This window comes from Marmota monax, unplaced genomic scaffold (assembly GCF_021218885.2).
Source record: "Marmota monax isolate L192 unplaced genomic scaffold, Marmota_monax_Labrador192_F-V1.1 WCK01_AAM20220418_F8-fsc00111, whole genome shotgun sequence".
Taxonomy (NCBI): Eukaryota; Metazoa; Chordata; class Mammalia; order Rodentia; family Sciuridae; genus Marmota; species Marmota monax.
Genome location: NW_026695067.1, coordinates 3029309 through 3054211, shown reverse-complemented (window position 1 = coordinate 3054211; position 24903 = coordinate 3029309). Strand labels below are relative to the sequence as shown.

The window sequence follows — 24903 nt, the reverse complement described above, 5'->3', positions numbered from 1 at the left end:
AAGTATTTATTAGTTAAGTTACTAATCCCCCAAGACTCTGATCTACTCCCTTTTGAACTTATAGATAAACCCTCTTGTGTCAGGCAAGATACAAGCAATTCTTTCACTCCTTAAAATTTTTTTTACCTGAGGATGGGAACATAGCTCAGGGTTAGTACACTTGTCTAGCATAGTCATGGCCCTGGGTTTGATCCCTGGTATGCAACACACATGCACACACAATTCAAAAAAACTAACCACACAAAAAAACCTTTATTAAAACTCTTAATACAAGCAAGAATAGCTGGGCAGCCAGGTGTGGTGGTGTGCACCTATGATCTTAGCCACTCAAGAGGCTGAGGTAGGAGGATCCTGAGCTCAGGGCCAGCCTTAGTAATTTAGTGACAAAGCAACTTGGTAAGACCCTGTCTCTGTCTCAAAAAAAAAAAAAAAAAAAAAGCTATAGATGTGGCCCAATGGTTAAGCACTCCTGGGTTTACTCTAATCCCAGTACCCCCCCCCCCCCCAAAAAAAAAAAAAAAAAAAAACCTGGATGAGGTGGCCCATATATGTAATCCCAGTGATTTGGGAGGTTGAGGCAGGAGGAGCTCAAGTTCCAGGCTGAGGCCAGCCTGGGCAACTTAGTGAGACCCTGCCTCAAAATAAAATAATAATAATAATAAAAAAATCAAAAACAAAACAAAACAAAAAAACACTAGGGGTATAGCTCAGTGGTAAAGTACCTCTGGGTTCAATCCCCAGTAAATGGGAGGGGTGTGGATGGGGGAGGACTCAGTTTAAGAACTATTTATGTACTTTCTATTTTTCCTATTGGACTATCAGAAACCATGTTTTACAAACACTTTTTTATAGTCCAAATAGTGCAACTGTTTAGTTCTGGCTCTTCAGTGTTGGTGGGATTGTTGCAGATACAAACAAGGGAACCCCTAGCCTTGTAACCACTGGACCTTCCCACTGACCTAGTGTTGCTGGTGATTACAAAAGTCCTGTCTAGAAAATTGGCATTGCCTGATCTTAATTTTTCAGTGCTATGCCTACACTCTAGTAGCTCCTTCTTTCTGCGTTTTGCTGGGCTTAGAGACCGTACATTTCTATCTCTGGTGAAAGTTTCTCTCTGAAGGCACATATTCTCATTGCAGTTGAATGAATAGACATTAACATTTTCGCTGGATCTTTCCTGACTCAGTCCCCACCCCTTTTATGAGCTAGTGTATGAGCTGGTGTTTATATTTACAGATATTGTAAAGTATGTATCTGAGCGCAGGCTACGTGTCAAAGGTAAATAAATAAAACAAAGAAAAAGCCCATCTTGGAACTCTCAATTGCAAGGCAGGAAATTCTTTCAGAGAGCAGGAAGTAGCTATGAACTTTACTGCCAAACAATCTCTCAATATCCCCACCTTAGGGAAAGATTATCCTGGTGTTGTTTTAATCCAGCAGATGCAGAACAGTTAGAGAAAGGGCACAAACAACTGGAGGAAGTATTACCACCTGTTTGTGTTGACTTTTACCAAACAAGCCTGGCTGCCAGCTGTTGACCAGTAGGGGAGGAGCTAAGGTAGGAACAGGAAATGCCAACTCAGGCCCCCAAGCTAGTTTTTTGGGTTTCTTTTTCAACATCCAGAAAACAAGGAAGTGGTCATTTTCAGATGGCCAAGAGGCAAAGGAAAGGTAATACATTCTGTTAACTAATATGGTGGGGCTGGGCTTAATGGAGTCAAACGAGTTGCAAAAGTATATTCATTTCCACCTGCTCCCTTACTAAAACTTGTGTATTACTATATATTAACAGTAATGTCCACACAAGGATGACATTTTTCAGTCTCCCCTACGGCTAGCCACAGTCATGTGACTGAGTTTTGGCCAAATTAAGTGAAAGTGTTGATTATGATTTCTAGGAAGAGTCCTGGAACTAATCTAGGCCTGCCCGTTTTGTCCTTGCCTTGTCTTCATGCTGCCAGGAATTTCAAAGTGATGGCTACTGGCCAAGGGGCTATTTTGGACCATGAGGTGACCTTGAGAAAAACCATGTTATAGTGCCAACGGGAGCCTCCACACTAGTCTTGGACTGGTGTGGACATTTCTCTGAGAGAGATCTGCTTCTTATTTAAGCTAATGCTTATTTGGGTTTTGTTAAATGTGGTCGAACCGAAATCATAACTCTGATATGCCGATCATTCTTGGCATCACATAAAAAACACTTCCAATCTTCTGAAGCGCGGTGACTTCTGTTGCCTAATTCTATCCCTCCAACAATACTGGAGGAGAGCTGGGGCATGTGTTCTGGGGCAAGATGGAGTTGAAACAAAAGAGAGACTTGCTCAATGCCAGATGACGACTGGCTACCTGGAGAATAGTAGGCCCTGGAAGCCAGGTTGCCTTCCCCTGAAGATTGTAAAAGCGTGGTAGAAATAGGTGACAAACATCTTTTAAAAATATTTTGAATGGCTAAGTAGCAGTTATTTAAAAAAAAACAAAAAACAAACCAAGCATTTAAGCACAACTTACCCCTTCTGTCAAAAGATCTCCTCAAGGGGACTTCAGAGTCACTGACTTAAAAGGCTCCTTCAAGTCGCCTCCAGAATGCTACTACCACATTAAAATGAATTAGAACTCATTGTATTGTTATAACATACATTCAAAGAACTGAAATCTCAAACAGGTGAAGACACATTTTGAATAAGCAATTAGTAAAATGAATGTGTTACTGTTTTCAAAGCCTAACAGTTGTGATGAATGTAGGGTTGACAAAGGCTTTAAGAGGAAAAAGCAGAGGCAGGTCTTCTTTTTTCATTATAATGCAAGTAAAACTGGATCAGGTGGATTCGACATAGAAAAGTTTTAATGAGACAAATGTCAAGCAAGCATATCAACTTCTTAAAAAACAAAATCTAAAAGTTTAATTACAAAAACACTTGTACAGAAAACTTGGCATTTCAACAGTTCCAAACACATGTACACAATATTTTTTTCTAAAATTTGTCAGAAAGAAAACAATCTTTTCTCCCTTTCCCCAGCTGCTGCTTGTGTTTTAATAAAAGGAAGGAAGTTAATTGGAAACACTGATAGGCAACAGCTTATTTCTTGAGAAGAACATGAAAGTGCAGTAACCTCTTCAGATTTGTTAGGGAACATGATTTAGGTCTTGCGCCAGGGTATAACCTCCCTTCCACCTGCTTGTTGAGTGCAGAGGAGAGGTTCTGTGGCAGCTGAGTCCCAGTCACACCTATTGGGTGCGGGGCTCCTGGGAGAGCCCTCATTTGGGAAGCAAGCTGCGGCGTCTGCACAGATGACTGGGTACTGCAGGCTCTGGTGAGCTTATGTACATGTCCGGTCACTGTGAGGTGTCCAGCTAGGGTCAGGGATGACCTCGGGACCAAGTTACAGCCTTTCATGGTCATAAAAACAGTACTACTGAAGCTGCACAAAACTTCACAGGAAGGAGAAACAGCAACACTAGGAGGAAGGAAAAAAGGACAGAAAGCATTTGGCAGGCGGCAGACACAAACTTCCTGAACCAGTTTGGACAACCTTCTGCCACGGACAATGAGTTCTGGCCTAGACGTAGCAGGCAAGGAATCTAAGAGAAGTGGTAAAAACAGCAGATGAGAGCAGGGACGGTGGAAAATACAGAGAGGCAGGAGACTTGGCTGGCTTTATAGCAATAGATAAGAAAGGGGTCTTATTCTAAAAAATTGCCACGCAGTGGTGTGTGGGCTTCAGTGCATGGAAATTTGATGTGTGTCCACATAAGAAATTTTAAAAAGAAGATTTTTGTTATTGTTTTTGCTGTTGTTTTCCTTTGGACTAAGAAAGAACAAAGAGGGAGAACGCAGGGCTGAGAGGACAGGATGGTGCAGCTACGAGACACGACGGGGTTTCTGGCTTGCGCCCTGGCTTGTCAGCATGTTGTGAGAGGGGCCACGCGTCCATCCACCTGCCTTTGGTGGTGGGGTGCCTAGACAATGGGCTCAGCATGCTCTGCTTTGGTTCCAAAGATCTCAGCTGCCACCTTAGCCTTGTGCTCTAGAGCATAAAGAAAAGAAACAAAGAAAAAAAGACCCTGAGGAGAGAATCAGAACCCTCTTCACTTCTGCCGTTAAAAAAACAAAAATCCCTTACTAAGTAGAAGGGAAGGCTGACTTTTCCACCTAGATTTGGCAGTTAATGGCTACTGAAGGAAGACAAGGGGCATGAGAACTCCTCTGTGCCCATTCAGTCAGCACAAGAGACTATTCCCAAAGCCCCTCCTACCTATCTACATCCAAGGATCTGATTACCTAAAAAAGCAGGGATTCCCTCAGTTTTCACTGAGGATCAACTTTGGACATTCTTTCAATACCAAATGAGAACTACTCCTTTCCTTTGTGTTTACCAATGACCTTTTCCTCGGCAAAAAAGCTCCGCAAGACACTGCCAACAGACGAGACAGAAGAGCCTTGCTGAGGCTGGGACTCGGCGTCTGTGCAGGAGCAATGCTCAGAGAGCAGCGGGCGGCAGGAGGAGGAGAGCCATTCTCCTTCAGGGCTGCAGTCGCAGAGCCTGCTGAGGGCGGGCACCCACGGAGCACCATGTGGGGCAGGAAACACAGCCTGGCTCCACAGGGCACTGTCAACAAGAAGCTCCTTTCTTTGGAGTCACAGCAGGGCAACGATGGGAGAAGACTGGGCCCATCCAATGAGAGAAAGTCTCCTTCAGAGCCCTGCTGAGCAGTGAGGCCCAGAGGTCAGAAAATGGAGATGTACAGCTTGGTGGGGGTGAAGGGAAGCAAAAATCACCCCCAAAGGCATTAAAAAAAAGTGACAGCTAGGTAAGAAAAGTGGAGCTCCACTGATAAAAGGGTCCAATCAGAATGGCAGCAATAGGCAGTCTTCCTTCTGCTGCAGAAGATGTCAGCTTCAGGGTCACCTAGTCAGCAGAATATATGCAGAGCTGCTTTAGCAGAAATGGAAATGATAGGGAGCTGAAGACTTGGGAGAGTGGCTGCACACTTTCAAAGCATCACTGGAGGGTGATTCCACAGGAAGTTCACACACATGTGCCTTTTGCTGCTCCCTCACGCAGCTTCCTGGGGTGAAGGTATTTCACTCACTGACAATTCTTTAACAAGTAAAGGGATCTGCAGTCCTTTCTGCTCCAACTCAGTTCAAAAATCCATGGATGGCTTCTCATTCCGCACAAGTAAAAATGCTTACAAGAACAAGTTGGGAGCTCTAAAACCAATATACTGTGGGGGGATACCAAAAAGGAAAGACAGATCAGAAGGGGTTAGGGTTAATGGATTTAAAGAATGCTCTATTTTATTTTCATAAGGGTTAAGGAGTATGTAAATTAAAGAGCTAGGGACTGGAGATATAGCTCAGTTGGTAGAGTACTTTCCTTGCATGCATAAGGCCCTGGGTTCAATCCCCAGCACCACAGGAAAAAAAAAACCCAGAAAAGAAAGAGCTACTAAAGCTGCAAGCAGACATCCTCATTGAGATGTTTCTGTCAACATTTCAATGAGAAGCATGGTCCTGCTCCAGTTCAGCAACAATGGGAGGTAGCAAATGAGCAGCTGAACACAGAAAAGTAACTAACAGGGCTGATAAGGGGAATTAGGACCCCACTTTAGTCCAATCAAAACCAATTTTCCTCAGTATAAACCTGAGGATATCTGCTTGTGTAGGAATGTGTTGTGCACAAATAATGAATAAATATTTTTATATTGATAAAAATGTAATCATATATGAAAGATTGGTTTTTTTTTGGGTCAATCCTCAGTCAAATATATATCAACTGAGCAACATATAGTTTTTTGATTTTTTGTTTTGTACTGGGGATTGAACTCAGGGGCACTCAACCACTGAGGCTCATCCCCAGCCCTATTTTTTATTTTTATTTAGAGACAGTGTCTCACTGTGTTGCTTAGCATCTTGCTTTTGCTGAGGCTGGTTTTGAACTCTTGATCCTCCTGCCTCAGCCTCCCCAGCCACTGGTATTACAGGCGTGTGCTACTGCACTTGGCTTGCAAAACAGATTTAGAGTTTATGTAAAGTGGTCACCTCTCAACTTAAAATCACCCATGACTTCCTCCTGTTTCCACTGGTGACTGGGTACCAGTGAGCCCTAAGAAAGGTGAAAGCTGAGGAAATTCTTTCATTATATACCTACAAAAATATTTTTTAAATGGGCTGGTCAGAATTTTATTACATCATAATTGATGGAGTGTAATACTTTTCCTTAATGCTCTACTGTAAGAATTTTTAGTACTTTTGCCCTACTCCAACAGTGCCTCCTTATTATAGCAATGTTTTAGAAGCCCCACTGAATGAGAAGACTTGAGATGTCTGTGTTCTTGTCCTGGTTTTTGTGCTCTTCTACCCAGTAGTTTCAGGCATGTCATCTCATCTCTTTGGGATTCAGTTTCTTTATAAAGTGCTAGATTTCTAAAGGTCCTTCCAGCTCTGATAGGATCCTCTAAAACTTGCAGACCATTAGCTTTGCTTCACTCAGTGGTTCCGACAGTGGAATGAAACCTTTGCCAAGCTCATGTCAGAGTAATTAATTGCACCATGAGTGCTGGGGACATCAGGCCTAGCTGTCTGTACATATTTGTATAATGAAGCCAAGCTAGTATTAATCACACTCTTTATAATTGTTTCATTTGACAGTTTGGGGGGTGTGGGGAAATATCTATTAGTTATGTTTGCATTGTTAGATTTTAAGAATCTGTAGTAAATATAACAGTTTACATTTTCAGGTAATTTTTCAAGGACAAAATATTTGTATGTCACCAGGCATGGTGGCACATCTGCCTGTAATCCTAGCTATCTCAGAGTCTGAGTTAGGAGGACTGCAACTTGGAGGCTAGCCTCAGCAACTTAAGTGAGACCTTGTCTCAAAATTGAGTGCTTGCCTAGCATATGTGAAGCGCTGGATTCAATCCCCAATATTGCAAAATAATGTATTTAAAAAAAATTGTACATTAAAATCAAGGACAATGGTAATAATCTACAGTTTTCAAAGACACTTCAGAGAACTTGTACTCTAGCTATATTCTTAAGATGGATAGAGTGTTAGGAGAATCTGAATGGTAAAATAGTAAAATGGTCAAAATGGAAAACCACTCTTGGCTTCATTCTTGCATTCATTGCCCTCTACCTAGGTGAGGCGACACCATGTTATCAATTACTATTTTCTTTCACAGTCTCTCATGCTGTTTCTCTCAGCTCTCTCTTTTCAAGCTTACAAGAGTGCTAATTGAAAACACTGTGTGAAAATGAGAAGGATGATGAGCTCCTGAAAATCCCAGGCCTAGATTTACAAGCTGTTTCTTTCATAAGCAGCAGCAGTAATGCCACTTCTTTATTCTGCAGGGAGTCTCTTAGAAGTACAGTCCGTTCCATCTGGCTACTCACTAGAAGGATGGTAATCCTTTCCCCATATGAGCCTGGTGCAAGCTAAAATAATAATGAATTGTCTTGCACAGTTGCCATCCAAGGGCATGACCAAGAAGGATAAAGACTTCTACCTTTGTCTCTGCTGGCAGATGTTGCCTCATTAGATAAAGAATCATGGGTTTTATTTGTTCTTATACATGTTGCTCAAAATCCAAACAAAGCTAGAATGTAAATTATGTATATGAGGGTGCCCCTATTCCTGCAGGACAAATAAAGATTCAAACCCATGATGCTTCTAAGGAGCATCCTGGCACTGACTTGTTTTCATTTTTGGCCATCTTGCTGTATGGTCCAATCCTTAGATTTCCACATTTTTTATATGTCCACAGGCATGGAACAATTTTGTCAATAGACCTTAGGGCTGACAATTTTAGGGATGACACACTAAAAGGGAAACTCTCTCTAGGAATTTGAATGAATAAGTACTAATTTCATTTAACACAAGTTATGACGACTTACCATTATTACCAAAAAGTTTGCTTAGGTGAGTTCGTTCTGAGAACGCAGTTATTTTCTCCTTTAAAAGATGCAACACTACTAGTCACTTGTTGAATATATTTTTTAAAAGCTTATTTTCTCTCTTGTCTCTTTTTGCTTATTGAGTACAATTTTTTCAATCTTTTAAAATCAAGGCATTCACATTCACTGTACAGTTAGTTCACATCAGCATTTAACACAATGAGTTAATGAGTGGTGAATGAGAATGCTTTTTACGTATGTAGGCTCATATAATACAGTTTCTCACTGACTACTTACAAATTATCATTAATATTTTTCAGTGAGAAAAAAGATTAACAATTAAGTGATATTTATTTTGTTCTGAGAGCTATTTTGGGAATGATTTCTTCTAAGTTTCTCACCAGTCTTCAAGATCCTTTAGAAACTAATACCTAAGAATAAATGACAGGAGGATCCCAAGTTCAAAGCAGCCTCAGCAATTTAGCAAGACGCTGTTTCAAAATAAAGAATTTAAAGGGCTGGGGATGTGGCTCAGTGGTAAAGTGCCGTGCCCCTGGGTTCAGATTCTAGTACTGTTAAAAAAACAAGCAAAAAAAGCCAAAACAAAATAAAAACACCCAAGAAAGAATAAGTTGTATACCCAGAACTGAAGTCCAATCACAAAGTCATGTTTTTTCCTTAAATTATTCTGAGGCATGCATGAGAAAAAACTGTTTCAATTTAATTTTCTAATATCATTTAGAAAGACTTTTAGCAACCATGCAACAGGAACCTAAATCAAGTTTCTACCTCATTCATTCAATATAATTCTACAGTTTTAGTAGCACCAATAAAGTCTGATGACATCTTATTTTTGATGATGTGCTGGCATATGAGTCTTATCAGCGAGCACTCACCAGTCCCTAACGATCGAGCCTGTTCACAACTTCTCGAACTGTGGCTATGAAGTTTTCATTGTCCTGGGGATTAGCTAAGATAATACTGTGCAGTCTGTTCATGTATGAGTCAATGGTGTCCACTGTTGGTGTCTCTCCACTTCCTAAAGTGAGACAAGAAGAGAAAGAATAAGAAAAATCTTTCCAATTCAGTTCAGCTACAAAACATTTAAGGGACTCCACAGAAAAAGAAATTGTGACTCTAATGTGGCCTGCTCCACAGGCAGATTTTAATTCTATAGGTGAGACTTTCAGATTTCAAAGAAATGAAGTAAATCCACATACTCTAAATGAACAGACGGGCTATATACTACAGTATGTATGAGTACTCAGCTGTATATAACAAAAAGAGACTCCATTAATTTTCTGTTGTGACTTTCCTCAAAATGAAAGAATATATAAAAAATACTAGTGCTTGTTTCTTCTTCCTTCCCATTTTATACACACACACACACCCCTACAAGGCAAGCAAATATACCTAAGAGAAAGTGCTCTCTTCAACATTTACTACTGCTTCCATGTTTTGAATATCAATTTAAGTTTAACAGAAAGGAAAATAGTTTATATTAAAACAAAACAAAACAAAAAAGGACAAAAATTTAAATGATCAGAGAACCTGAAATTTTGGATGATTTTAGCCAATGCTGACATTCTATTACATAACTCACAGAAAATCCTGAGGAGGGAAAATATCTTATTTTATTGATTTTCGCTTTGGGGGAGATTTCAATCTCCCCACACAAATACAAACATAAAGAGCAACCTTCCAACCCCGCTCTAGAAGTGCTCAGGTAGGGTGCAATTACCAGGTAAGGGCATGCTGGCAAAGCTGCTGGTCAACACCTGCCGCAGGGTCTCCAGGTGCTGCTGCAGGACTGTGTTGCGGCTCCTCTCCTGGATCACATCCACCTCCAGCTTCTCCACCGCTGTGCGCATGCTCTCCACGTGTTTTTGCAGGGCTGCATTCCTCTCCTCAAACTCCATGTTGGATTTACGAAGCTGGCGGAGCTCTGCCTCCCGAGCTGAGGACACCCCCCACACCAGAACACATGCAGCACAAGAAGGAGTCTCCGAGGAGTCCCAATGACTCTTTATAAAGAAGTTCTGCTTAGCTGTCTCTCATTAGCTACCCCCACCTCATCGCCCTATTCTCATTACAGCGCTCTAGATAGCAATTCAGCACTGAAACGCCTGGTTCCCCAGAGCTATTTTAATTCTTAAAGCTGTACATTCTGTACATAAGACTGCAACAAACAGTGGCAATTCCTTGAATTTTTTGTTTGTTTGTTTGTGAGATTTGGCTTTTTAAAATTGTGCAATGAGAAACCTGAGGGGCTTTGCAGGGGGATCCTGGGAGATTGGCCAAGCACAGCTGTGGGTACCCATATGTACTGCAATGGGATCAGCTTTGCAATCACTTACTTTATATTTTGGACTCCCAACTAAGCTTTCACTGGTGCAGGCTAAACATCTAAAAGCAACTGCATTAGTGATTTACATTAATTTCTTTGGATCCAGAGACCAAAGAAGCTTTGACAACACTGACCCAGCTCTCTTTCACTGGTCTTTGAGTAACTACCTCTACTATGGGGAGAAAGAAGAACAATTATTCTTCCAGACTAGTCCTAAGGAGAGCTACCACCATCACTGATTTTGAGCAATGAACTCCTCCTGAGAACTAAAACCCCTGTCAAACCCGAGGGACACAAAAACACTGCAGTAATCACCTTTGCTGTGGTTCAGGAATTCCTCTGTAAATATAGGAATGTCAAAAACAGACCGTTCCTTTACCTCTGTTTCTTTCTGTGAATCAAGAACAAAGTTAATTCTTAAACAGAAGCTAAATTAAATAATAGTGCCTGAGGCACAATGATCATGTCTTCCTTAAAGAAATAGGGTAAAAGGGAATCAGTCTAGATGAGCCTGTAAGGGAAATGCATTCACCTTTTCATTAGAATCAAACTTACAGAGCTCAAGCTGGTTAAGTACTCAGTTCTCTCAGGTGCTATGCAATGAGAAACCCTAAAACGAACTACATGTATTTCTCTAATAAGAGAATTTAGAAGCCATCTGTGTTTTGAATAGTCAACTGTATATAGTTGTGAGAGTGGCTGAGGCAGGGATTGAGAAAAGGTGTTTTTCAGTCCTGTCTCTTGGTTATGCATCTAAAATGCTGAGACAGGACTGTGCAATCCAAATTTGCAGAGTGGACAGCAAGAATTCTGAACAGAGATCTTCCAAGCCACAAGCAATAATAATGGTACTCCACTGGTACTTCTATGTACTTCCAGTGGGGTAGTCTATCTTTGGGGCTCTTGTAGCCTTTCTTCAGACACAGGAAAAACAAATGAAGAAAACCAAGAAGTCAGTATCAGGCTCTACAAATGAGAGTTAAGAATTGTGTAGGATACAAAAGAATAACAAAGTCTAACATTAATTCACCAATAAACCATTAAAAGTCTCACAAAACCACACAAAATATATTCAACAATGACGCTTAGAATATAAAGTCAATATTTCCAGATGGTTTGGCTGATATTTCTGCAAAGAATTTAAAGTTCAAAGTATAATGAATATAAGTCTTAAGTGTTTTGGCATAGTGTTCAAAATCTTGTACAACGTAAGAATGATAAAGGGAACAGCAGGGAACAAGTACTGATGAAATTATTAGTGAAACTGAAGACTCCAAAACTTTATAACATGAAAACCAGTAAACAATACTTAGAAATGGTCCTATATAAACATGTTTAAAGCTAGAGACTGAATGTATCTTTTCTCTTATTGTTACCACTAGCTTTTGTGTTTGAACTCCAAGACACTTTGTGCCCAAGCAATTAGGAGCCTCTGAGGGAATCCCAACAGCCAGGCTCTGGTTTCACAGTGGTGTCTGCTTAGGAAGCGGGGCGAGTGGCATGGCCTGCCTGGCAGTGGCAGGAGGTCAAGGTAGATATTTAAGATGGAAATATGCTAAACTATGTATTTACTTGAGAAACATTTCAGGGAACTTAATTTTACCCTTTTTTCTTTCTAATGAAAGAAAGCAAAGTTTTCCAGAGTAATTTAAAAATAACAAATTATCCTTGAAAGCCCCAAGTTTCAACTTGTAAAGCTCTACCTCAAACCAGTTCCTAGTGGATTTCAATAAGAACTAATGTATGGACAAGAAAGGCTGGTTCCAGCAGTGATCTTAGACACATTTCCCAGTGGCTTTCTCTCCATTCTGCTGGATTACTTAACACTTTAACTCTTACTGGGTTGCTGCAGGAAAGCAGAAAATTTTGGACACACAATCCCAACATGCACAAGGTGTAACATCAAGCACAAGCCCACAAGTGACTCAGGATAAGTGTTATGACTTTAATCATCCTACCTTTTTCAGTTTCCTATTTAACTGCACATCCATATATGAGATCAGTTTTTTCAGTGGTTGCCAGTCAGAGGGGTAAGTGTGGGTGCCTGGCTCCCATTTTCATAGTACAAAGATCCCTCTCCAAGGTCTCAACTCCCTCAGACTGGTAGTTCTGTTCTTTTCTTTGCTAGAGCAATCCAAGCCAAGCTAACGATGTAAGGGCAAAGGACAGCACCACATAGGTGCATTAACACACTGCCCCTTGGTACAGATTCTTAGAGTGCAAAATCAGAAACATTAAAGCAATTAAATGAAACTGTTCAGTGTCTGAATGCAACAGAGAAATTCTACTTAACGGAAGAGTGGTAATAAAAACCATCAGCACTCTTCCATTACTGAGTGCATTACTCGGCATGGAGAGGATCCTCCTGGGGGCTTGGATATACTTAAGCAGCTCCAAGGATCGCTCGAGGGATTAAAATCATAAGGATTTGATTACCTCCTCATTGAAAGGGTCTAATTTGTTCAGGCTGAGTGTCATTTTGTCATTTCTCATAAATTAAAGGAGAAACAAAATTATTGTTTCTATCTTAGTCTTCACATGAGATGCAGACACATTCTTGAGGGTAATGCTAGTTGACTTGTGGGTCTAGTGGGTTGACTTTTGATTTGACAGAAGCATGAATATCTTCAATTCAGTTTTCGTTCTATATATTGAGTGGCGGGTAAGAGAACAGAGGCCCTTTTGAACTGAACCTATTTTGCTGTAATCTAGGCTCAGGGCCAGAATTTCAGAGTCTGATATGCTTCTCTCAAGTGCCCTTTACTTTGGGAACACTTTTAATATTGTGTACCAGGCTGAAGTGCCCCACTGCTATGCAGAATGGCTTTCAGATCATTCTGACTTTAGTTCTTATATGCATTCTCTAGTACCTGGCTAGGTAACAACATCTGAAGATCCAAGTTCCGTTTAGAAATAAAAAAGGTTGGCTAGGCGCAGTGGTACATGTTTGCTCAGTGGTGCCTCTGCTCAGGAGGCAGAGGCAGGAGGAGCACAAGTTCAAGGCTAGCCTGGTGAGTGAGCCCTGTCTCAAAATAAAATAAAAAGGGCTGGGGATGTGGCTCAGTGGTAAAGCACTTGCCTAGCACGTGCTAGCCCTGGGTTCAATCCTTAGTAATGAAAAGAAAAAAGAAAAAAAAGACAGACAATAAGTTTCTTTATTATACATAAACCAAATAATTTGTCTTCACTAGCAACAAATTTTGCCAACACCTCAGGCAACTAGGCCCACTTTTACTTTCAACACCGTATTTTTCTGTGTAGCATGGCATGTGCTGCCAAGAGTGATAGACTGTTACATAGAAGGCCTGGGTTTCAGCCATACCTCTGCCTCTAATTTAGTTCAGTAAGTCATTCTTGGTTAAGTTCTTTCCTATCTTAGGAAAGCCACTTCTCTCACAGCTAAAATGTACTGGTCAGTTGAAAGGATCTCTGAGGTCTTACCATTCAAAGATGAGCCTGAAGACTATTCTATTTCTCATTTTGCTCCTCATAAGATAAGGTAAATGTGTATGTATTCAGAATCTATGTTGTAGGCACTTTACAAGACATTTTCTCTTTTATGAACTTATAACTCTGCTCAAAATATCTCCCATCCCCCAAACTGTGGTTATCTTTAAGACTAATTCCATTATTCTTTTCAATGGGACCTTCGTGGCTGCTTTTTATCCATAGTGCTTTCTCATTTTTCTAAACTTCTGCCACACTAAGAAGTGATATGGAAGAAGCTGGGTGTGGTGGCACACACCTCTAATCCCAGTTACTTGGGAGACTGAGGTAGGAGGACTGCAAGTTCAAGGCTAGCCTAGGCAACTTAGCCAAATTCTGTCCTAAAATAAAATGAGAAAGGAGCTAGGGGTGGAGTGCAGTGGTAGAACACTTGCCTTGCATGCATAAGGCTCTGAGTTCAATATACACACACACCCAGACACACACACACACACACACACACAAAGTGACTTGTAAGTAATATCCTACAAGTAATTTTTAAAAATTATTTTTAAAAACTTTTAAACACAAAGGACATTTATGTTTAAAACAGTTTTAAAAATTTCAAACCAGTTCTGTTACATTCAAATCAATAAAAAATTACCCGCTTTAAGAAATATATTATTCAACTGAAAAATAAAACTGATAAAGTGGGGAACATTAATTGGGTCAAAAACCTATGAGATGCTTATCCCTTTTTCTGGTAATGAGAATTAAACTCATGGTCTTGCAGACACTAGGCAACTGTTCTAATACTGATCTAGGCAACTGTTCTAATACTGATCTATATCCCTACAGCTTTTATTTTTAGTTTATTTTGAGACAGGGTCTCTTTAAGTTGACCAGGCTGGCCTTGAACTGTGATACTCCTGCCTCAGCCTCTCTAGCAGCTGGGATTATGAGCATGCGCCACCTTGCCTGGCTGAGACCATTATCCTGATATGGGCACAGCAATAGACATGCATATATAACCTACTGCTGGTTCTCCCCCTACCTATCTTTTCTTTATTTTTAAACTTTACTTTAATAAGTATCTGATCCTCAAATAGGAAAAAAAATCACATAAATTATAGAAATCAGAAACATTCGTATCATACAATGTATTTTAATAAAAAACTTTACTTCTCAAATCATCAGCAGCAGCTTCTCCAATGGATTGAATTTACTACATCTTTTTTGACTGTGCCTATCAACATTACTGAAGACAAAAATGGCACATACAATTTGGCCAGGAAAACCCCAGGCTGATGAATGAGTTAGTGACTGATTAGAAAATGTGAGACCTATTGTTTCACATTACTGTCCAAATTCTCTTTTGTAACCATTAAGGACAGAGATGCAACATAGTAAGGGAAAAAAGGAGAAAGGATATTTCATGACATTGGTGAATGGACATACACATGAAGGAAGAGAGAAATAAATACTAATTATACAAGTGCTGATAATTGAATAATGTTGCAAAATTTTTCTTATCATCAGTTAAAATACAAAGTATACATACAAACTTTTTCAAGCAAAAATATTCATAACACTTCACATAAATTAGAGCACAGAGATCTTATATATAACTATTCAAGTAGGATTTATGTGAAGAGTAAAATGCTAATATTTACTGTTTCCTACTTTATAATTCATGAATAGTAATACTTCTATTTGTTTTGTGAATCTGAATCTTTTCTGCATGTTTTGAAGGTTACCAAGATCAAATTAGGTACAAGAACTACAACCTCAAGATAAATAAGCTTTTTTTAATATGTATTTTTAAGTTTTTGGTGGACCCTTATTTTATTTATTTACTTATATGTGGTGCTGAGAATTGAACTGAGTGCCTCATACATGCTAGGCAGGTGCTCTACCACTGAGCCACAATCCCAGTCCCAAGATAAATAAGTTTTTAATTTGAAGAAATAATTTTCTTAATTTAGTAAACATCAAAATATCTGTAAAAGAGTATATAAGCAGGATGTAGTGACACACAGCTGTAATCCCAGTAACTAAGGAGGCTGATGCAGTAGATTACAAGTTCAAGGCCAGGCTCAGCAATTTAGTGAAGCCCTAAAAGACTTAGTGAGACCATGACTCAAAATAAAAATAAAAAAGGCTGAGGATGTGGCTCACTGATAAAGTGCCTTTGGGTTCAATTCCCAGAACCCAAAAAACAAAACAAAATAAAACAAAACAAACAAACAAACAAATAAAAAAAAACTATAAAAGAGTACAAGAAAACTCTTTTTCAAATTCCCATTGTTATTTCAAGTAAACTTTGAGTTCTTATGTAAAAATCAGTAAGTATTTTTGGACAGGTTCCATGCCAGGGCTTCATGTTATGTGGTACAGAGCTGGATACAAAGACAGAAACTAGACCTCAGAGAATTCTACCCTCAGAGAGATCCTGATCCTCCACTGTGAATAACAGAAGTAAGAGCCTCAACACCAGGTCAGAGCAGCCTGAGAAGAAGAGACATACTGAGAGCAGTGGGGGTTAAAGGAAATGGAAGCAAACTAGGGGTTTGAAAGATGACTAGAAGCCTGTCTCATAGAAAAAGAGGGGGCGGGTGGGGAGGTGAAGAACTGTGTGAGGGAGGGAAAGTATTCTCATCAATGAAATAAGAACAGGCCTGAGGCAGAGCAGGGCAGGGCACCTAGAGGGCAGTGAGTAGGAAATGGAGATTAGGTATCTAGAAGTTGGAACTTAATTACAGAAAACCCTGAATGTGGAGTACGAATGTGATCTGGAAAGCAACAAGGAGTCACTGAACATTTTAAAGCATTAAATTACCATGGATTTTATTTTCTTATAGCCATATATATTTAAAGCATATACACAGCATGGTCATCACACACAGGCTTAAATCTTGTACATTCAGAGGAACATAGGCCTGAATTCTATGGATGAGGTTGAATTGAATGAAAAGAAAGAGACCTTTCATAAAAACAGTGTGAATGAGATGAGGGAACAGGAAAGAAAGTATAGGAATTGAGCTACTGTCAGTTGTGTTCCATTGACATTGTAGTTAAATAGGTCATCTCAGCTGGGCATGGTGGCACATGCCTGTAATTCCAGTGTCTCAGGAGGCTGAGGCAGGAGGATTGTGAGTTCAAAGCCATCCTCAGCAATTTCGTGTGGCCCTAAGCAACTCAGAGACCCTATCTCGAAATAAAATATAAAAAAGGGCTGGGGATGTGGCTCAGTGGTTGAGCACCCTGGGTTCTATCGTTTGTACCAAAAAAAAAAAAAAAAAAAAGTTCATCTTAACCAAATGCTGGATTACCTAAACAACATCCTAAGAGTGAGATTATGATATTTTGTGATGATAAACTATGATCAGTTCAGACCCTTCATCTGGTACTCATTTCTTTATCTCACTCTGAATTCCAGCCATCTTTGGCATTTAAAGTCAATAAAATTCTCAGACCACAGGAATGAATTGGGACTAGTGGGTGTAGTTCAAAAGCAGACTCAAAACCTAAGTGTCTGCCATATGTTAAGAACCTCTGCGCTAAAGCAACTAACCCAATGTGAATCCTGGGATAGGAAACACCCTGCTATTGATTTAAAAAAAAAAAAATCCAAAAAGCATTTCAAAGAACAACATTATTATAAATATTACATGATATATAGACAGAAGGCTATTTACCTCATGATCATGAGTGGCCTGTCGGGCTGCATCTAAAAATATGAAAGAAAAGGAAAACATTAAGTCAAAAAACGAAAATAGTAACAAAACCCAGGCATATAACTGTGCCAAACTACAAAAACCTACCTGTATATGTACTCTCACAACATACAATATTTTCTCTCGTGGCTTTATTAATAGGTTAGTCAACAAAGATTAAAGAGAACCCAACACTTACAGAGCACACAGGTATAAGAGAACAGACACAGTTCTTATGCTTGAAGAGAATAAGGTGGGAGGGTAGGCAGGAAACACATACCAAAGGCTGTTTGTATAACACTATGGTTTTGGCAAGCAAAATGCCCGAATGTGGAGAAGATGCAATGGCTGAGGCATGACAGACTAGTTGTGGGTGGTGCTTCTTTGGCAGCATTTTCTGAAGAAGGGGAACTTGAAGCAATACTTATAAGGGTGTGATGAACAATTTTAACAGAGAATAAATAACCATGAAATCAGGGATTTTGTCCATTTTATTCACTACTTCATTATTAACAGCTAGAAGAGAGCCTAGTGTTTAATAGAAGGTGCTTAACAATTTTTTTTTTCCCCCCAATACTAGGGATTGAACCCAGAGGTGCTCTACCACTGAGCTATATCCACAGCACTTTTTCCATTTCATCTTGAGACAGAGTCTCACTAAGTTGCTGAGGCTGGACTCAAACTTGAGATCCTAATGTCTCAGCCTTCCAAGTTACTGGGATTACAGGAGTATACCACCACACATGGTTTAATAAATATTTTCTGAATGCATGCATGCAGACATGAAAAAAATGAATGAATGTATAAATGAATAGGATCACTGAAGGCTGGAAGAGATGGCACATGAAAGGTTTAGAAATGAAAGGTTTAGAAGTGTCAGAGCAAGTCAGCTATATAGTTTAGTAGACAGACTTATTTAGAGACAGAAAAATACCTAAAATGAGAATTAGGAAAAGAAGGGCAGGCATTAATATTGGTCTTGGTGCACAAGCCAAATTGTTGATGCCAGATATGGAAATTTGATAGAAATTTCTAAATGAGAGCAAAGTGATTTTAATAAAATTCAAAGATAATACTTGTTAGTTAATATAGGATAAAAAAGAAATAATAGAAATATCCTTTATATTTGTCACTTTTAAAAAATATTTATTTTTTAGAAGTAGTTGGACACAATAACTTTATTTATTTATATTTATGTGGTGCTGAGGATTGAACCCAAGGCCTTGCATGTGTTAGACGAGCGCTTTACCGCTGAGCTACAACCCCAGCCCTATTTGTCACTCTTAACATTTGGTTTTATGACATTATGCCATGCATGACCAACTTCAAATGAACTTGGTTCTGGTACTGATACCTTGCCTGTGAGATTTGCCTTTCTGACGGTCCTGAGTTTTTCTACTGAAGACCTTGTAGGCTTCTGTCTTCTGATATTGCTCCAGTTCCTTCATGTAACGCTCCTTATCTCTGTCTGCTTCATCAAGGTAGCGCTAGGAAAGAAATGTGGAGTTAAATTTAAGAAACTGAGAGATTATTTAGATAAAATATGAACAATAACTTTGAAGAAAACAGGACAATTATAATATAGAAAAGAGTATTCAGAAAAGATGGTTTAAGGGAGAATCAAGAAATAGAATACAATCTCAATTCTTAAAAGAAATGAGTGACTCTCACTTTCTAGAACATTTATCACCTTTTCTAGTTTAACGAAGATAAGTTCTATAGAGATCACACTCATAAAAAATTCACAAATGATTACAGTTATTCCTCTAACCTCACAGAAAGAACTCCACATGGCCTCTAGAATCCACACAGGCACACTTAGCCTTCCCAGGGGAGGGAAAGGAATATTACTTTGTTTCTCTATCCCCAACTCATTTTGAGGGAATGATCTCATACATCAATTGGCTTTTTAAGAGCTACAAGAGTAGAGCACTAAAGCCAGAAACAAAGAACATAAAAAGAATGACCTCATCCTATGTGCCTAAAAATGGACTACTTTGAAAGAGCCTGTATCTACATGCTTTGATTGTTTTATGCTATTAATTATTTAAACAAAGTTAATTGACTTACTAGGACTATTTTTAATGCCTTTGTCCTCTTCATTCATCAAAATAGGTATAAGAAAGTATAAAGATATTGCTTCTAAGTGAACTCAAACCAGAATGAGAGAAATTATGTTAAATACCTTGTTACACAGGCTGGGCACAGTGACACATGTCTGTCATCCCAGCAACTATGGAGGCTGAGGCAGGAGGATCATGAGAAGCCAACCTCAGCAACTTAGTGAGACCTTGTCTTAAAATAAAAAATAAAAAGGGCTGGGGATGTGACTCAGCGGTCAAGCACTCCTGAGCTCAAACCCACTATCAAACTCCTCCCAAACTTCCCCCACTAAAAACCCAAACAAGCTGGGCGCAGTGGCGCATACCTGTAATCCAAATGGCTTGGGAGGCTGAGGTAGGAGGATCATGAGTTCAAAGCCAACCTTGGCAATTTAGTGAGGCCCTAGCAATTCAGCAAGACCCTGTCTCTAAATAAAATATAAAAAGGTCTGGGGATGAGGCTCAGTGGTTGAGCACCAAAACAAAAACAAAAACAAAACCCCAAACTTTATTCCACCTAAGCGTTAGATGAAGAAGATATTCAACTGGCCAAATCTAGAACAATTTAAACACAAAAATAATTAAGTACAGTAAAAAGTTATAAACCATTAGAAGAAAAGAAATTCATAGCATTAATAAAAGATATAACACGTGGGCTGGGGTTGTGTCTCAGTGGTAGAGCACTCGCCTAGCACGTGTGAGGCCCTGGGTTCGAACCTCATCACCACATATAAATAAAATAGAGGTATTGTGTCCAATTACAACTAAAAATAAATATTTAAAAAAAGATATAATACAACTTAAGTATTATCATACCAATAATAACCAGATAACAAAAAAAAAAAAAAAAAAAAAAAAGGAGGGGGGGAGGAGGGCTCTTGCTTAGATTAGAAAACTGAAATCCAATTCCTAAATATGGAGGAGTGCTAGAACTAAAAAATTATCATTTTGCAACTATAATGATAAAGAATAGATTAGGCAAAAACCATCAATGGATGCTAGATCCAGGGGAAATTATGATGTGGTAGAGGCAGTTTACATGTTCTTAAATGTCTTCTGATTGTGGCTCAGTGGTAGAGTGCTCGCCCAGCATGTACAAGGTGCTGGGTTTGATCCTCAGCACCACAATAACATAGATAAATAAAGTTATTGTGTCCGACTGCAAATAAAAAATATTTAAAGAAAAAAATGTCTCTTGTATACTACTTACTTAATCATAAGAGAGAATTTAAAAATTTCCCAGGTAAACAAAATTAATATTACTAATGAGGAACAAAAGGATACTGTGTGCTTCTATCTTCTATCCAAGGGTACAACACTACCTATGCAGTATGCTGACCAAGAAGGCACAGCTGCAATCTAACCACAAAGAAACAGCAGACAAACACAAAATGAGGAATGTTCTGTTAAAAGTAAAAACAACAAAGCAGAAGGAGCTGGTGGTGTGGGAAGACAGAAGGATTATATTCTTAAAAAATATCAAATTTATAAAAGACAAAGCAAGTTTGTGGAAATAACTCCTTTTAAAGGAAGCTAAAGAGATCTGGTTAAAGATAAAACTGAACCTTAGACCAGAACCTGTACTGGAGAGGAAACTTATAAAGGAACAATGTTACCTCAACATATGGATGTAGATTAAGTGCTGTATTACTATAAAATTATGAAGTTGGTAACTATACTATAGTTATATAAGAGACTGTCTCTATCCTTAGGAAATACACACTGAGCTAATCAGGGATAGAGGGACACAATGTATGTAGCTTACCTTCAAATGATTCAGAAAAAAATTGTGTGTATATATGTGGGTGTGCACATGTGCAAGAGAGAGAGAGACTGGATATGTGCAAGCATGAGTCTGTATGCAAATGAAGAAGTAGGATAAACTGTGCTACTAATAGGTGAAGCTCCATGAAGGGTATTTGGATGTGATCTGTACTGTTTTTATGCTTATAACTTTCTGTGCACTTGAAATTATTTTCAAATGAAAAAGTTAATAAAATGAAACTAAACAAACACAAAACCCTTGTCCTACACAAGTAGGTTATCCCCAGAGATAACTCTTACTTTTGCTTTTTGTTTAAATGCTTCTGTATTATCTGAAAAAAAATTTAAACAATGAGCATGCATTAATTTTGAAATAAAGAAAAAGAAAAAAGAAGAAAACAACCAAGCATATTCAGCCCATGGTCCCATTGTTTTGTAGAGCCAAATCAATGGCTGATATAAACTGCTTTCTATCATAAATACAGAGCTTCAAGTTGCAACTTAATCTGACCTCAAAATTTCTGAATTCAATTAATTTTTTAATTTGGTTTTAATCTATATGAAATTCATTTTAAAGATGAAAGTCATAAAAGAGTTTAAGACATAAAAGAAATATAGATCTTTTAGATTCTGGGAAGGGTGGGAACTTTTAACCCAAAATCAATTCTATAATCACTATCATTACTCTGCTTTAGTGACACTTCACCCAGCTCATGGCTATCTTGTCCTTAATTCCCCTCCAATCTCTTTAACAAATGGATTTGTTTCAATTTGGCAATGATTAGTTTCTGTCTTAGAGAAGAGAGAATTCAAGTAGCTCTTGCTTTATTTTCCCATAGTAGGTTACATTTGCTGGAATACTGGTTAAATTCACTTAAGCAGTAAAATCTTTTTCCTAAACAAAATTCTTATGTGAATTGCATACTTTAATAAAAGGATTTTTTTCTCATTTAATTCATAACTTTTCATTTAACTCAGTCGAATAAATTACACTGATAGATTTCTTAATTTCTCAATATTGAACCTCTTTTCAAAATAATCTTATATGAACTCTCAGCAAATAAATCAAATATAAGTGGAACTACTTTGGTTAATGGGAGTCCTAGAGTTCTTTCTGCTCATATCCCTGTAATAATCCTTGTTGTAGTTTAAAAATCACTGTGCTAGAGAAAAGAGTTATAAAGGACCCTGTTATTGTGGTCTCCTAGGTGCTGTGACAACACTGAAAAATCAACTGTCTAATCCTCTTTGTTCTTCTGACAGAAGTTATTTTTGAGATATAATCAAGTGCAAGCAAAGGATCAGGAGTAAGAACAATTACCTGTTTTTCCTCAGGAGGGAGTTTACTCCATTCATTCCCTAACATCCTTGTGATTTCTGGAAATGGGACCTCTGGTCTCTTTGCTCGAAGCTGTTCTCGACGCTCATTCATGAACCGAACATATCCTGTAAGGGGGGATTTGGGTGCATTGCTGTCTCGAAGAGGTTTCTTCCTCTTTCTCCCTTTGGACCAACCTCCTCGTTTACTTCTTTGCTATAAAACAAAGAAAAAAAAAAAAAACAAAAACAAACCAAAGACCAAACAACAACGATCACCCCAAACAACCCAACAATAATAACAATAACAATAACAACAAACACAAACAAAGAAAATAGGACAAGAGTTGCAGTTTTCTGTGAATAAGGCCTTGGGTATTTAAAGCTTTCCAGATGTGTCTCAGGACAAATGACTGTAATGTTGATTAAATAAGAAGGGATTCCAGATGGCTCACTTGTAGACCTTTTGAGGCACCACAATAAAAACATCACAATAAAGGCCTATTTTTGTTCTAATTCCAAAAGATGAGAATAATGGGTGCCATGATCTTGCTAGTTTTGGTCTTCATATATACTTAACAAGTCCTGAGTTCTGACAAGAGAATATTCCTGTTCCCCTTCAGTACTGGGGATTGAATCCAAAGTGCTTTATCAATGAACTACATTCCTAGCCTTTTTAAAAATTCTTTAATTTTAAGACAAGGTCTCACTAAATTTCCCAGGCTGGCCTAGAATTTGCATTCTCCTGCCTTAGTTCTTCCAAGTTACTGGGATTATAGCCATGTACAGCGGTACCCAGCTACAGGGGAATATTCTAAATACATATGCACAGTAGCATATACAGCACTGTGCCAGAGAGACAACCAATGTCACAGATCAGAATAAAATGCTGTCATATGCAAAGGGCAAAAGGAGAGACAAGCTGTACACAGGGATTAATAATAATTCATGCAGTTGTTTTCCACTGATACTATTCAAAAAGTTTCTTTTCCACCGCAAAGAGCATTAGATTTTTTAATTAATATCTAGGTCTTGAAAAATTTCAATATGTATAATATACCCTAAAATGAAGACTGTTCTTTAACTTGATGATTTGGTCCTTAAGATGTATATTTTATGAAGCCAGAGGTCTTTATATATTGAATTTTTAGTTAACTCGGAGAGTAACTCACCTTTGAAAAAGAAAAAAAGGGATTACAGTATTACTGATGTTTTACCATGGGCATTTTTACTTGGCCTTTTAAATGAGAATTAAGGTACATCCAGTTTTTTGCTTCATAATTTAACATACACAAGACCTATCAGTTAATAATGTTTTATGGATACAAGATTTTATATATAATTTAGCTGCAATACTTTTATTTTTAAATTTTTTTTATTTTTTAAGTTGTAGATGGACATCATATCTTTATTTATTTATTTTTATGTGGTGCTGAGGATCGAACCCAGTGCCTCACGTGTGCAAGGCAAGTGCTCTACCACTGAGCCACAACCCCAGCCCACTGCAATACTTTCATTTTATTTGTTTTTATGTGGTGCTGGGGATTAAACCCAGTGCCTCACACTTGCTAGGCAAGCGATCTACCAATGAGCCACAGCCCTGGCAGATATAAGAATATTTTTATTTCAAGAAGAGAAAGATAAACAAAAAGGGACAAAAAAATCTAAGTATTAATTAATTATAGTATTGTACTCCTCCAAATATATAAATGTGGTTCAATAATTCCCAATTTGGAAAATGTCTTTTGGTATTATTTATTTATTTAAAATAAACCTGGTAGCATTAAAGCTAAGAGGGCTGGACATGTAGCTCTTTTGTAAAGCATGTGCTCAACATTACCAAGGCCTTAGGCTCAATCCCCAATACTACACACACATACATATGCACATGCATAAATAGATAACTAAAGCTGCTACGATTTTAAAGTTGTTTAAGAACTCATTATAACCTTTAAGAATGCCAAAAGTCAGAGCTGGGGTTATGGCTCAGTGGTAGAGCATTTGTCTAGTATGTATGAGGCACTGGGTTTGATTCTTGGCACGGCTTATAAATAAATGAATAAAATAAAGGTCTATTAACAATTAAAAAATATTTTAAAAAAAGAATGCCAAAGTTAGCTGGGTATGATAGTGTATGCCTGTAATTTCAGCTACTCCAGAGGTTGAGGCAGGAGGATCATAAGTTCAAGGCAAGTATGGGCAACTAAGTCAGACCCTATCTTAAAATAAAAAAATGAAAAGGGCTGGGGATGTAGCTCAGAGGTAGAATACCCCTGGGCTCAATCCCAGTAATGCAAGGAAAAAAAAAATGCCAACAGAATAGATGAAAA

The 24903-nt window shown here is 38.4% G+C and overlaps 1 protein-coding gene across 3 annotated transcripts in view; it reads right to left on the bottom strand.

Annotated features, from left to right (window-relative positions):
- Positions 1 to 2824: 2824 nt before the first annotated feature.
- Positions 2825 to 24903, bottom strand: part of Hmg20a (high mobility group 20A) — a 79313-nt gene continuing 57234 nt past the window's right edge. For 2 of the 3 annotated variants that reach the window (XM_046427937.2, XM_058573837.1), the window contains exons 4-10: positions 22578 to 22790; positions 18745 to 18877; positions 17373 to 17404; positions 10564 to 10639; positions 9643 to 9858; positions 8798 to 8940; positions 2825 to 5227 (exon numbers count right to left, since the gene is read on the bottom strand). In XM_046427937.2, coding sequence (XP_046283893.1) covers positions 8804 to 8940; positions 9643 to 9858; positions 10564 to 10639; positions 17373 to 17404; positions 18745 to 18877; positions 22578 to 22790 — 807 coding nt within the window. In that variant the 3' untranslated portion in view covers positions 2825 to 5227; positions 8798 to 8803. The remainder of the gene's footprint in view (positions 5228 to 8797; positions 8941 to 9642; positions 9859 to 10563; positions 10640 to 17372; positions 17405 to 18744; positions 18878 to 22577; positions 22791 to 24903) is intronic. The other variant, XM_046427938.2, reaches the window with a different exon arrangement.